The 14,440-nt window shown below is 33.7% G+C and overlaps 2 protein-coding genes across 3 annotated transcripts; one reads left to right on the forward strand and one right to left on the reverse strand.

Moving 5' to 3' along the window:
* Nucleotides 1-5,135: 5,135 nt before the first annotated feature.
* LOC106625471 (protein-lysine N-methyltransferase EEF2KMT) lies at nucleotides 5,136-9,375 on the forward strand. The gene is made up of 3 exons (XM_014245294.3): nucleotides 5,136-5,311; nucleotides 5,372-6,173; nucleotides 6,252-9,375. Exons 1-3 carry the CDS (start codon nucleotides 5,228-5,230, stop codon nucleotides 6,362-6,364), a joined length of 999 nt encoding a protein of 332 aa, XP_014100769.3. The 5' UTR covers nucleotides 5,136-5,227; the 3' UTR covers nucleotides 6,365-9,375.
* On the reverse strand, nucleotides 6,401-12,654 carry LOC106625470 (uncharacterized). Of its 2 annotated transcripts, none has more exons than XM_014245292.3 (3): nucleotides 12,319-12,654; nucleotides 11,955-12,212; nucleotides 6,401-7,682 (listed from the first exon to the last, which is right to left on the reverse strand). In XM_014245292.3, the coding sequence occupies exons 1-3, from the start codon at nucleotides 12,389-12,391 to the stop codon at nucleotides 6,556-6,558; spliced, it is 1,458 nt and encodes a 485-aa protein (XP_014100767.2). In that variant the 5' UTR covers nucleotides 12,392-12,654; the 3' UTR covers nucleotides 6,401-6,555. The 2 variants fall into 2 exon arrangements, with proteins under 2 accessions (XP_014100767.2, XP_069965763.1); XM_070109662.1 differs by having other exon boundaries at nucleotides 11,955-12,231.
* Between the last annotated feature and the right edge of the window lie 1,786 nt (nucleotides 12,655-14,440).

Genomic DNA, 14,440 nt, shown 5'->3' on the forward strand with positions numbered 1-14,440 from the left:
ACATATATGAGTAAATAAATGAAGATTATTTTTGCTTTTTCGAATAAACCAAAGATATCTTCAACGGAATTGATATTCGCTAATGTTTCGAAATTTTGAAAAATAAACAAACTTATGTTCCACCCTATACCATCTTTTTAAGAGGTTATGGCATATGCAGAGTGCTAGTTTACTACATATTTTATTATTTTTTACACATTTTCCTAGATTTATCGTTTACAAGCCAGTGAAAAAATAAGAGAACCCGCAGAAACTATGCGCATGCGCGCTGCACACTTTCCATTTTAATTGAATTTGTTGAATCGGCATAAAACGACGACGCTAGACAGCCTGTTGCCCCAGTGCAGTTATGGTTTTATTATTAATTTTGCTGATTTATTTTTTTATTTTTTAACATTTTCGCAGACATTTTGTGCCATGCAACGTCTCTAACGCGCCGCAGGTGTGCTTGTAATATTCATAATGAAATTCGTTTACTACGAGCAGCTGATGCCTCGAGTAGCAATGGAAAGTTGAAGGAAGTTATTCAAGGCAACGAACGCGTATTGAACTTTCGCACACAACGTTTATTACACTTTGATGTTTACCTATTGACCTAACTGTACTCGGAAATAGAAAGCTTTTTTGTGAGGATATTTCTTTTCACATATCGATTTTGTGAAGAATTAATATTCAGTGGAATATTTAATGGAACTAATGACATTACTCGTAAATTACGGCAAAACAGCTCCAACGGACTTGCCTACAGCTTGAGCGAAGTATCTTTATTAGATTTTTTTTTACCCAGTTCGAAGATGAGTCTAAAATTCGCGATATAATAGCAATAAGTTCACACAATACGATAATATTGGTATCAAAGGAACTCTTATGTACATAACTCAAAATCATTCAGATTCAGTGAAGAACTTAGGCAGTCTGGTAATAACTCCAAAGTCTAAACTCCGTAATGCAAAGCCGTATTGCATTCAACGACCTATGTCATCTCAGTAGCCAGATGTTGTTTGAATATGAGCGAAGTCTATTGAAAAAACTTTTTTATAATTTTATCTTTATAGGAACCGAAAGCTCAAATCAATCAATAAGTAATATTTAACGATTGGAAAATATAGTGTAAGTCTCTAAAAGGAGATATATCATTTATTTTCATTCATTCATTATTGCCTCAAGGAAGTATTTTTCGCATCCTGGAATACTTTTTCGTTGATTCAAGCACTAAATATTAAATATGTTAGTAAAACTGTCTACATGATAATTACCGCATATGAGGGGAAAATATACATTTTCTCAAATTCTAAACTTAAATATTTGTTGAACAAAAGTTAACATTAGAGCAAAATAAAAACTCTGTATGCATTCGCAGGACCAACTTTGTCGTAGCAAGTTGAGCGTAATGAAGACATAATCGCTATCACCGCCTATTTTGCGAGGTTGTGGACAAAGTATTTGATATCGGATTTTCTGAATCCAAATATCAAACAAGCCCTAAGATAATAGCTAAGGTTTTATGAATAATTCGACTTAGTTTTAAAAAAATATATGTAATTGAATGTTATCAGCATATTATATCTTTTTTGCTCTTGTAAAATCGCGCTTTCTGAACTTTCATGTAGGATTCATTGATGGTTTTTTCCTCCGATACAGACCCGGAAAGACTTTTTAAGTCTGATTTATATAAATTTGCAATTTTTTCTTTCATTCTAATCTCTCATCATTCTAACCAGAAATAAATAAATGTACAAGTATCACCTGAAGTTGAGAGAGTTAATCATCTATCCAATCAATTTACTTTAACAGTTGACTGGATTGTGCCTACCTGAGGTGAATTTGAAGTGAGCTTAAAATCTTCGAATAAATAGTGGAGTTTTGGGAATACTTCTAGTTTATAGACATTTTATTACAATAATGTGGCCCAGTCGGTTCGTGAAGAAGGATTTTATCCAAAGTGGAAGGCATCTCACTAGAACTTCCAAATATTCCTTATTTAGACATCTTAATCCACGTCCACATATGTTCTGTTAATAAGACGGATGCCATATGTGTATTACATACATATATATTTATTTACATACATATTTACAAGAATACAAATAATTTACTGACAACTCCATTCCATAATCTCTAACAGAGCCACTCCAATTATATAATATTTAAACTGTAAACAATTAGGCGACCATAAAAATCAATTAAACGCTTGCACATATAGATTGACGAACCTGTATATACGTATGAGTTTAAAGAATGACCCAAAAACCCAATTCTGCATGGAACATTTAAGCTACAAGCCAAAAAACTATGCTTGCTTAAAAACAAAACTCAATCGATTCGTATTTCTTTAGGGGACAAGTAGGAAATGACGAAAGCTTGTGTGGCTATCACTTCAAATGTATGCATGTACATATGTATGTATATATTGATAAATATCAACATCATTTGGATTTTTAAATTTTGTTTTTTTTTCTCAACGCTAACGGCGTTTTTGGCAATTCTATTTACTTAAGTACACACTCGATTGATGGTGATATTGGTGGCGTATGTTTAACGAGAGATATAATAGAGATAAAAGAATACTCAGAAGTTATGCTCTTTCATATGTACCTCCAATTTGAGTTTTTTTCGCATTATCAGAATATTTCTATGTTCACTTGGCTTAACTGCTTAGTCCGTAAACAAGGTACTGGCAAATTTTGCTGCTCCAACTTAATACTAAGGGATTTCTTGATCCCTAATATAAACAATCAGGCCAGTAATAATGGCAAAGCAAAATTTTGAATACAGAAATCTATATTTAAAGCGATGCAAATAAAGATTCTAGAAACTAAGCTTAGAATTTATTCTTTGTTTAATCAAAATTAATACTTTTGGCTAATGCTAGTTCTATTTCGACTTACGTCATGCTGCGTCTTAGATTAAGGTAATTTTGTAGTTTACAGCTATATTGACTCTTTATCACATTTAGGCGGTGATATGGACTACTTCAAAAAAAAAAACAAGTAAGGAAGGGCTAAGTTCGGATGTAACCGAACATTTTATACTCTCGCAAAGTCTAATGTTATACTCGTTTGAGATTTCTTTGTGGATTGACTGATATTTTCGGTAGAAGGTCAACTATAGGCACTGGGGTCCACATATTTAGTACTTAGGGGCTTGAACAGTTTTGGTTCCATTTAGACAATTTTTGGTCACAAGGTGGCATACTTTAAACGTATTATTCACGCAAAGTTTTACTCCGATATAATTATTGTTGCTTGATATGCATAGTGGAAAGTGAAAGAATCAGATGGAATTGAAAATGGTGTTATATGGGAAATAGGCGTGGTTGTAGTCCGATTTCGCCCATTTGGTTGAAATCGGTTAAGCAGATCCCAAGATATGGGTTTTCACCTAAAAGTGGGCGGTGCAACGCCCACTGACTAATTTTGAACGCGATTCCTATAAATTCATCTCATACCAACCCAGAAATAAAATTTAATGTCTCTGGCGTGTTTAGTCTTGGTTTATCGCGCTTTTAGTATTTTTTAACAGTACCGTTATATGGGGAGTGGGCGGGCTTGTCACCCGATTTCACCCATTTTCACACCGTCAATAGAAGTGTTAAAAACATTCGCTCCCAGTGAATTTTGTTATCGTAGCTTTAGCGGTTTGGGAGATATGCGCATTAAACTTATTAGGGGCGGGACCACGCCCACTTTTAAAAAAATAGTTCAACTGCAGATGCCCCTTCCTAATGTGATCCTTTGTACCAAATAACAGCTTGTATCTTATTACTGAGCTTAGTTATGGCAATTTATTTGTTTTAGATTAATGGCGTTTTGTGGGCGTGGAAGTATTCCCATTACGCCCATCTGCAATACCAACCGTCTTACGGTACCAAGAAACATGTGTACCAAGTTTCATGAAGATATCTCAATTTTTACTCAAGTTACAGCTTGCATGGACGGACGGACAGACACTCGATTAGTTTTAGATGATACAAACAACCGTTAGGTGAACAAAACTATTATACAACAAATTTATAGATTTCAAATAAATGCACTAAATGTGGTCTTCGATTTGACCGCGATTCGCATCAAAGTGTTAAGATATAACAAATTTTCTTGCTTAAATAAGTCTAGACATCCTTCTTATATATTAAAGAAAACTCTAAATGAAAGGTGAAAGCTCGATAAATATATTGCTATAAATGAAACGATAAGGATATTGAACTTTCTTGACTGGGTATTCAATAGCCGAAATTATAAAACCATTGGGAATACTGTTTGTTCAAATCTTATTCAAAAATAGAATCAAACTTTCAGACTCGAGCTCACAACGACGGCACACCAAATCCAACAAGTAACTCAATCAAATATTATCTTGAGAGGAATGGACATCGTGTGGTATATGAAATTGATACTAAACCACACAGTTCTGCGTAGAAACGTCTGATTCTTATCGTTATCTAATTTATATCTTCTATAATACAGTGTAGAAGAGATTGTATAACTATGATCTGATTCAATTCTGCGCACGTACTCAGAGCTTTCCATTGATGATATGATAATCAAACTTTATGAACTAAGCAATTCGAATTATTTAGGGAATATCTTCTGCCCAGCAACAACTGGTAGGCTTTCAGGAAACGGTTTGAACCTGAGTGTACCTTCAAGTATCTTTCTTTCTTCGAGATTTATTTTGTAGAAACAGACTTCTCCGCATGATAGTAACCACCTCATTGCATGCTGGACCTCCCGTTAGATGGTTTTGATGATAGTTAACTTGCGTCTTACATTTAAATGTGTACCTACCTGGAGTAAATCAAATTTTTATACAATAAAATCAAAAAGAGTTTCAGAATAATTTAGAATAGTTTAGTACGATGAATAGGCTTAATCAGACATGCAAAAAAAATGTTGGTAATGATATCATTTAAATATGATCGTATTGAAATTTATTTATTTTATTTTCTTAAAGTACTACATTTGTCAATAATATTTACACAATAATCGGTAAAAAGACTAAATTTTTAAAATATTCGTATAATATATTTAATATGCAGTCAAAGTACGCAACTTCTCATATTTCCTTTCCTAAAGATGCAACACTGTTCGCTCACACGTGTTGATAACATATCTGGCGTCTGCGAAACAGCTGTTTTTTGTTTACCATGTCATTTTAAAAATTGTTTATATCTTTGCACCATTATTCCAATCTAATTAGTAAATATAAAGCATTTAGTAATCAATTCATTATGAAAGAAGAGAGCGAAAGTTTCATTGATACACTAAAGTATCAATTTCTGTGCTGCTATCCATTACACTGCATTGACTGGGATGTAGGTATTTAAATATGAACTCAATGCAATTTCCACTTGAAATCACATTTTATTCTCCAGGCTATACCAAAAGGACTTACATGGGAACAGCACAAGCAGCTTATTGAAAACACGGCGCTACAACCACTCAATAAGAAATATCCCATAAAAATTAGTTATCAACTAAATTTCCTCAAGCGCTTGTTGCAACAACTGGAAAAACATTGTGACGAAGTGCATGATATTGTGTATGAGAGCTACTGTGCGGTACAACAACGTGTAGCTAAGGATACAACTGAAAAATATGCTTACAAACACTATGTGCAACCGTCTCTCGATGTCTCCATAACACTTCGCGAATCCAAAAGCTTTGTGGCAGAAGGCACAACTGGCTTGTGCAGCTGGCAAGCTTCCATTGCATTAGCCGACTATCTGGTGCAAAATATTAAATTATTGCGTGGAAAATGTGTGTTAGAGTTAGGTGCTGGCACTGGCCTGTGTGGCACGATTGCGCTGCAATGTTGTGGTGTGCGGCACATGTTGTTGACTGATGGTAGTCACGAATGCATAGAACTTATGAAGGAGAATGTTTTGCGAAATTTCAGAGAAGCCAGCGAAGTTAATGATGGTGAATATGAAATAAAAGGAAAGTTATTGAATTTGTGTAAATTGGAATGGGGTTCTGTCAGCGATATGAAATGGCCAAATGGATTTTCCGCGGATGTGATATTAGCTGCGGACGTAGTGTATGACGACACTGTATTCGATTCTCTTACAAACGCTATTAATTATGTTTTCAAAATAAGAGATGACAAATGTGAAATGTTGCTTGCTGCCACAGTACGAAACGAGCACACGCTAAACAAATTTCTAAATTTGCTTTGTGAGTATAAACTTTTAAATACTGTAGTTTCTACGGTTGTTATAAACAAGTTTTTAACCAAATGCATATTAATTACAGCTACATTAGATTTCCAGTATATTGAGAAGGATGTGATGCCGTTAGACAAGTGCAACTTCTATTGGGATCGCACAACACCTGTAAAAATTTTTCAAATCACACGTAAAAGCTAATTATTAAGTAATAGTTTAAAAAAGTAAAAGCATTAATTAAAAAAATAACATTTATTTAAATGGTACCCTTAGTCTAACACAATAATTAAGTATAAATACATAAAATCACTTTTTAAAATAATTGTATATATAATATTTTTAATTTATACATATTTACATACGAGTACATATATGTATATGTATGTCACAGCTCAATAATGTGCATGTGCACTAATCGTCGGGATAGAGCCATCCTGCAGACACGTCACATCCAGCTGCTCAATCTCGTGCTGTTTGAATATTACGCCCAGCAAATCGTATTGTATTTCGAACAGTGTCATGCAATATGTACGCGGCACCTTAACGCCCACCACGAGGGCAACTAGTGCTGTGATTATGAGGTACACAAAACCCTGTGCCATAATCGTACTCGGTTCGGCTGAGTAGAAAAATGAATTTTTCGAATTCGACACGAAATAATAATACACCATGCTGGTACTAACTAACTTCGCCAAATACGACACGAAGAAAAGCAACTCCGTATAGCGAAAATGTGAAACTTCCACAATGGAAATTTGCAAATTACAAAATGATATACCAAAGAAAAATAGTATGAACCAAAGCGGTATTTTCGTATCCACCGATGAACATATGATCATGCTCAGGATTGTTAAAATTATAAGACAAATCTCATTTACTACAAACGTTACTTTTACACTAAAGAAAACCATGGCCAACACACATACAGCCGAACCGGCGAACACCACCCACAACATTGCGTCCACATTGTCCACCGGCGTTAGGCGTATGCCCTGATTCATAACAAACCAGAAAATATAGTATACAAAAAGCGCATACTGTATCGCCTCGGTGAAGAGCACCACCAGGGTGACGTTCCATTGTTGATTTTTAGTGACATAAAGAAACTTGACACGCTTAATGATATCCTTACGCTTATCAAATATGCTGCCATTCGAGTTGGCAATGCGAAATTCATTATCCAAAATATTCTGACAATCGACAATGCCATAAAAATCCATCACTTTCAAACCGATGAGTACGCTTAAAATCACAACCGAAATAGTTAAGTAGAGACCAGCAAAACCCACATAGAGTCCATCCGGTACTTCATTAACGGTTGTATTGACTGTGTCGTCCGGCTTCGTGTAGCTAGTACCAATAAGGCTTATCGCCGCGGCTGTGCCAAGTAGAAAGATGCAAAATGCCAACGCGAGCATTATGGAACGACTGCGTTTATGTAGTGTTGTGTGCAGGAAGCTCAAGCCAGCTATGTAGTTCAAGCTATACGCGAAGTAGGAGATGAAGGCGCCAGCAATGTCTAAAAGGAGACGCAAAAATAAAAGTTTGAGAAATTGTATTGATAAAATATAGAAAAACACAGTTAAATAGAATTAATTAAAAGTCTGGATAGTAGTAGCTAAGAAAGAGCAGTTCATTCCGTTACCATGACAGTCGCGTCTACGGATCCGAATTTTTATGCGGCCAAAGCTCTGTCTTCTGGCCAAAGGCTATCAATTCGCCAGTATTTCCTAAAATTGCTTATGTAATATTTTTTACCACTACAACAACAACAATAATTATTATAGTTGTGCACTGTACTAAGAAATCTGATCCGTCACTAGTTTGGTCTGCAGAAATGGACAAGTTTAGAACCTATCCTATCAAATATAACAAAAACAATGCAATAATTTATAAATCGATATCGCACATTTCCTGCATTAAACTATATATAGTATATCTAATATTATATATATAGTTTATCTGATATTCGTTCACTTCAATCGGATGTTTAAAATGCTTATATAAGGTATATTGGGCCTATGACCAGATTTTATAAATTTTAGGCACAAGGACACAAAGTGTATTAGAAAAAGACGCTCTTTGAATTTCCTTGAGATATCTCACATGTTGTAATTACAGTATAAAGTCAACCGGAAGTTCGAAATTCTTTATATTGGGTATATGGGGCTAATGTAAGAATTGACCCGATTTTAAGCACTTTTGATTCAAGGACACAGTATTATCAAAAAAAGATTCTCTCTGAATTTCAATAATATACCTCAATCATAGCGCTTTTTTCATAAAATATATAATCATATATTAATACAATATTTGCTCAAGAATTTACTTCCATAATTCCAAATTTGGTAAGAAAATTAAGAAGTTAGTTGATTACTTCCTTCGAGAATTTCACCTAAGGGTGTGCGGTGCCACACCCATTGTTCAATTTTGATACAGGCTCTTAAAAAGCTCTTCTGTATTATCGCCGATTATTCATGCATGTGCGTGCATACATACATATATACAAGCAAATACACAACTACATACATATGTATATATACACTCATGAACAGCATATAATTTTTATAACGAAATATCAACTTTATTCGCGAAATTTTGCCATTTTCATATACGTACATTAGTATGTATTGTAAATAACTATTTTAACTTTTTAAAACATCTGAACGTTGTCAATATTAAGAACTATCTTATCATTCAGCTGATATCAGTCTAAAGTTTTTGTTCAGTTATATTGTATTGGCTATGACTTAATTTTGCCCATACCCATTGTTTTGGTCATAATAAGCAATATAAATTTACTGTTATCTATGTATGTATGTGTATGTATAAAAAAATTTAATACTTTGCTAAAATATATACATATGTAAAAAAACTTAAGTTTATAGACTAACAAGTCAGTCATCTAAAATCAATGAAGAATTTATTTAAGTAATCGATTTGATTACCATTGTGCCATATGATGAAAGACTTTGGAACAATTAAAATTATATTGAAAATGTATCAAATTACACACAAATATGTAACTACGTGATGTCAGTTATAAATTCGATACTTAAAACATAACATTTGCATTGACATATACTATAAACAATAGATAATTCATTATCCTAATCATAAATTATTTACAATACTGTACCTTAGATCGGTAATACCTACTACCTGTAAAATCTATAAATGTTAATATCGGCAATAAAAGGCGTTCTATTTTATTATGAGGAATAATGTCTATTATGGGCAATTCCCATCGAACTTTTGCTTCGCTTTGCGCCAGACATTTGTTTTGACAGAAAAGTTCGATGCACGCTTTTGTATGAGTACGTTCGCATAAAAAGTTTTCGACGCGAAGCCAAGCAAAATGTTGCGCAACTCTCATCTTTTTACGCTTTGCCCAGCAACAATTATAAGAGAGAAACACTGAAAGCGAGGAAAGTATTTTGTGAATGGGCCTTTAGGGATCCGCATTGACTTTGACAATATATTTTATAAGAATAGCGGCGATCGTACTTGTATGTGATGAACAGACTTGAACGCTTGCCCATGTGACAAACAAATTACCAAGAAATTGTTTTTTGTTTTTAAATCTTAGATAAATAAGATATATCATTATACATTTTAAATCTTCAAAGTATTTTGTGTTACCTTTTATTTAGTTTGAAACACTAAGTTTCCGATGAATGAAATTCTTTAAAGTTCCTGAGAAATGTGTTACCTTTTATTTAGTTTGAAACACTAAGTTTCCGATGAATGAAATTCTTAAAAGTTCCTGGGAAATTTTTTGGCTAGAATTTTAAAAAAGGTAATATTCGCTACTTAGTACCTTTCTGACATAGAAGTTTTAAATTTATTGTTTCTTCAATTTTGCTTAGCCTATAATAACTTTCGATGCAAAGTCATTGAATCAAGCTGTTTCATTTATTATTTGCTTAACCGCTCCAGTCAAATAATAATCTTAAGCTATTTTGATATTATTCTAATACATTTGTTATTAATTAATAAATAGTTTGGCCACCACTGTCTTCTGAATTACCATTTATGTCTTTATATGTCTATTGGTTACAAACAATCGGTTCAGTGATAAGAAAAATCCCCAAATTGGTGCAACTAGACACCTTCACTGAGCATACAGGGTGATCCATAACTGTTGTATATGTTGGACTAAACATGAAGTTTCCTCAAAATAACGGTAATTCATATAAACTTACAATTTTTAATAAAAATTAAATTGAAGAAATCATGCTTAAAATCAGTAAAGTCGTGGGAAAATTGATTTTACTATTTCTAAAATTTTTTTCTCGAACACCTGGAACAAATTTTTATGGAAATAAAAAGCTGCATAAATACAGTTTTGCTTTTACTTATGAACAAATTATTAAAATAATAAATATAGTTGGGCAATTTGCCATTATTTCTACTTTGAACAGCAGGTTAAATTTCACTTCCATTACAAAACCGATAAATAGACGTGTGAAATAATTTGTGTAGACCGATTAGTTAGGTATAGCAGCAGGTCGATTTACATATTTATTTCATTTATGTTAGAACTGATTCACTCTCAAATAATTAAGCCGCTCAAAACTTCTTTCTCTGTTAACTTAAATCAATAATCTAATATTTAATACTCTAAAACATTAATTTTTAGAAAAATTTTGAAACAAGACAAACCGTTAACTTCATCTGTACCTAAGCTATAATACCCTTCGCAGGTTCATTTTTATATCCTTATTTTGATTTTGACATTAAATTAATTAATCGATCAGTTTATAAGGCAGCTATATCCTATTGTGGTCCGATATCGGCGATTTCGACAGCTTCTTGGTGAGAAAAGGATATGTGCAAAATTTCATATCAATACGGGATCTCAAAAACTGAGGGACTAGTTTGCGTCTATACAGATGGACAGACAGACAGACGGACATGGCCAAATCGACTTTACAAACTTCGTGTCAAACGGAATATACTATTTTCAGGCTATAAAAATAGGACCTGAAGTTCCTCAAGTTGAGTAACCCACTTTAATGGATTATAAGAATAGAAGGAGTCGGTATTTTCATTTAAAATTTTGAGAACATATGCATATATAGAATAGTTTACTAAATGCTTATGACTAAGCTTATTTCCCCCTTAAAATATACGGAACACAGCTACAAACTCAGTAAAAGAGAAGACAATATGCTATCTATGTACCAAGTCTTCAGTTAACTATCTCAAAATTGGGAATTTTTTTCCGAAGAAACTATCAGCTACTAAAAATATAGTTTTCCAAATTTTCTTTAATTATTTTTATATTTGTTTTAACGAATAAAATAATTATTATTTCTGTTTATAACTAAAACAATCGGTAGAAAATTTGTATGATATATCTCTCCTTGAAGATAAGCAGTTGTGTCTTGTATTTTTACTCTATTTATTATCACGTTTTTTGACTGTGATACGACAAACCGCACAGCTGTGCTCTCTCATTCATGGATTAAATGTAGTATTTATAGTCTTACAGTAAGTACAATGTTCGGAATGTACCTTATTATAGAAATAGCAGAACAATTTGTCCAAATCTAGTAAAGCCAACTGCGCCGATAACGAAAAATTAACTGCTAAATGCGAGTAGTTTAATAACGACATATACATATATGTGCTCAGTACGGTAGTGAAAATATTTGCAAATTCCACATTGTTAGACCTCAAAACATAAATCATAGCTTTACCGCCATATTGACCCCACACACACAGATACATATGTACATACTTATATAATTTTCATATGAGTCAGCGCTTGCCTCAAAACACTTACCCATGTCATTAGCAAAGTAGAAACAGCTTGCCAGCAAATTACTAACGCCCGCGCACAACAGAATCGGGATATGCCAAAATATGATGCGCCCCTTGAAGAATTTAACCAAAAACATGATAAGCGCAATGACGAAGCCAGTGCAACCGCCAAATATCATTGGACCATACTCGATGAGTCCGGCATTGACATTCCGTTCTGCGATTAGCGAGCATATCGTATAGCCGAATATGAGGCCGCATGGCAGGAAGGTTAAACACACTAAAAAATTAAATTCGAACTTTTATTTAGTTATTTTATTTTCGTTTTCTTTTTTTTTGTTGTAATTCCATAAAATTTTTCACTTTGTTTCTACATTGCAACGTACCCACAAAGGTCGGTGCGAAGAGGAAGAATTTGTTGACGAAATTCTCCCACAAATTTGAAATTTTATTCGCCATTCCACACCGCTCAGTTCTCAACAAGTTCAGATACGGGGTCTCAGTAGCACGAAACACAAAATAAAACTTAAATAAAATGCAGCGTAAGTTCAACGTATAGCAGCACTAAATTACAGTTAGAATATCTATCTAAAAACTTCCCGCCGAACCCGTACAAATTCGCACGCCTCGGTACAATGACCACGTTACACAAGTGCCGTTACAATGAATTGTCTCTCGCAATGTGACGACCCGCACTGAGTTGCAACATGCTCAGTATGGGCCCGGTTCGTGCTAACTCATTTTTGCGTCTAACCTTTTGTTTTTGCCTTGAAAAATTTTGATAAAGTCCGTTACCAATCGCGATAAGATAAGATTTCTTAGTGAGCATGTGGGCCCGCATAAAGCAGCGGAATTTGGCATACTCGCTTGGGCGTCGAGCATCCAGCTGAGCATAGCCAACTTAAAAAACAAAGTTTTTGTTGATATGCCTCACATTTTTCATGTTTTTCTCAGTTATTTATTTGGTGCTTCTTTATCATTTTGATTACTCAAAAATCTAATTAATTACTTCTTATTTCCAGGCTGTAAGAATAAATATCACTGTCAATACAAACAAATAAGTTCAACTACTTATTAATCATATGGATAGGAAATACAGTGCCATCAACAAGTAATCGGGCAGGTAGTTAACATAAATAATAAAACCATAAATCAAACAGTTCATATATACAGCAACGTGCAGCTAATTAGGAGCCACGAATATTGTATAGAGTTGTTTGCAACACACAACAAAATTAAAAAAACAAGAAAATCTTTAACTTCGGCTGCATCGAAGTTAGAATACCCTATACAATTAAACAAAAAGTCTTCTATACAAGAACTTGATTTTGATCGTTCGATTTGTATGGCAGCTATATGCCATAGCGGTCCGATATCGGCAGTTCCGACAAATGAGCGGCATTTTGGAGGGAAAGGAAGCACAAAGAATTTCAGATCGATTTTTTAAAAATTGAGCGACTAGTTCGCGTATATACAGACAGGCGGACATGACTAAATCGACTCAGCTCGTCATGCTGTTCATTTATATATACATTTTATAGGGTCTCCTACGTTTGCTTTTAGGTGTTCAGGGTATAACAATTTTATTTAGCGTGTTATTCTGCTACAGTGACAGAGGTCTTTACGGCGCTCAAGACAAAACATAAAAAAGATTAATCATCTGTAAGGTATTGCCTATACATTGACCCACGATTTGAAAATTAATACGAAAAATATCTAAAATTTTTTCAAAAAGGGAGGGTCATTCTGCAGAGAAATATATACAAAAGAAGCAGATAAAAATCGAAGCGAACATATGTTTTGGTTTCGAGTTATAACTGCAGCCAATTAGAAAAACGAAGATTCGAGAAAAACGCGTTTAAAGATAAACTGATTGAGCTGATTAAACTGAGCGGTTACACTTTAGAATTTATTTCTAAAAGCATAAGGTCTATATTGAGAAGTAAAGTAGATACTTTCGAAAATTAGAGGGTTTCAAAAAGCAAAGGTCTAATGCTTACAAATTTTTCGAACGCGATATCTGACTTACAATTATCTTCTACGATCTCATACGCTTCGAGTTGGTCTGTGTTCGTTGTGTCGCGGCTGAGATCACTTGTAAAAACATAGATGACATGATGCAAAACTCTTTGATTCGCGAGAGAGAGAGAGCTGTCAAAACCCACATTTTTATAACATTTGTCAATCATGCCACTGTCGAGAGAAAATGGATAGGGTATTTTAAAAATAACTTTTGGACATTTTGCATTTCGATATTACTTTAAGGTCCTCGGTTCCCGAGTAGACCGTGTATTCATATTATAAAATTTTTAAAAATCCTATAAAATAATAAAATAAACTATATCAAATAAAAAATACAAATCATAATAAAATATCATGATTTTATGATTAACGTTTTAAATGCAAATATTTCGACTTTATAACAAATGTAGCAAACACACTTTAGTTGCACGTTATTTAAAAGTATTTGTGTCATTCCTTGAAATTTCGTTGCGCACTGCTTTTGTC

Source organism: Bactrocera oleae, chromosome 5, assembly GCF_042242935.1.
Source record: "Bactrocera oleae isolate idBacOlea1 chromosome 5, idBacOlea1, whole genome shotgun sequence".
NCBI lineage: Eukaryota > Metazoa > Arthropoda > Insecta > Diptera > Tephritidae > Bactrocera > Bactrocera oleae.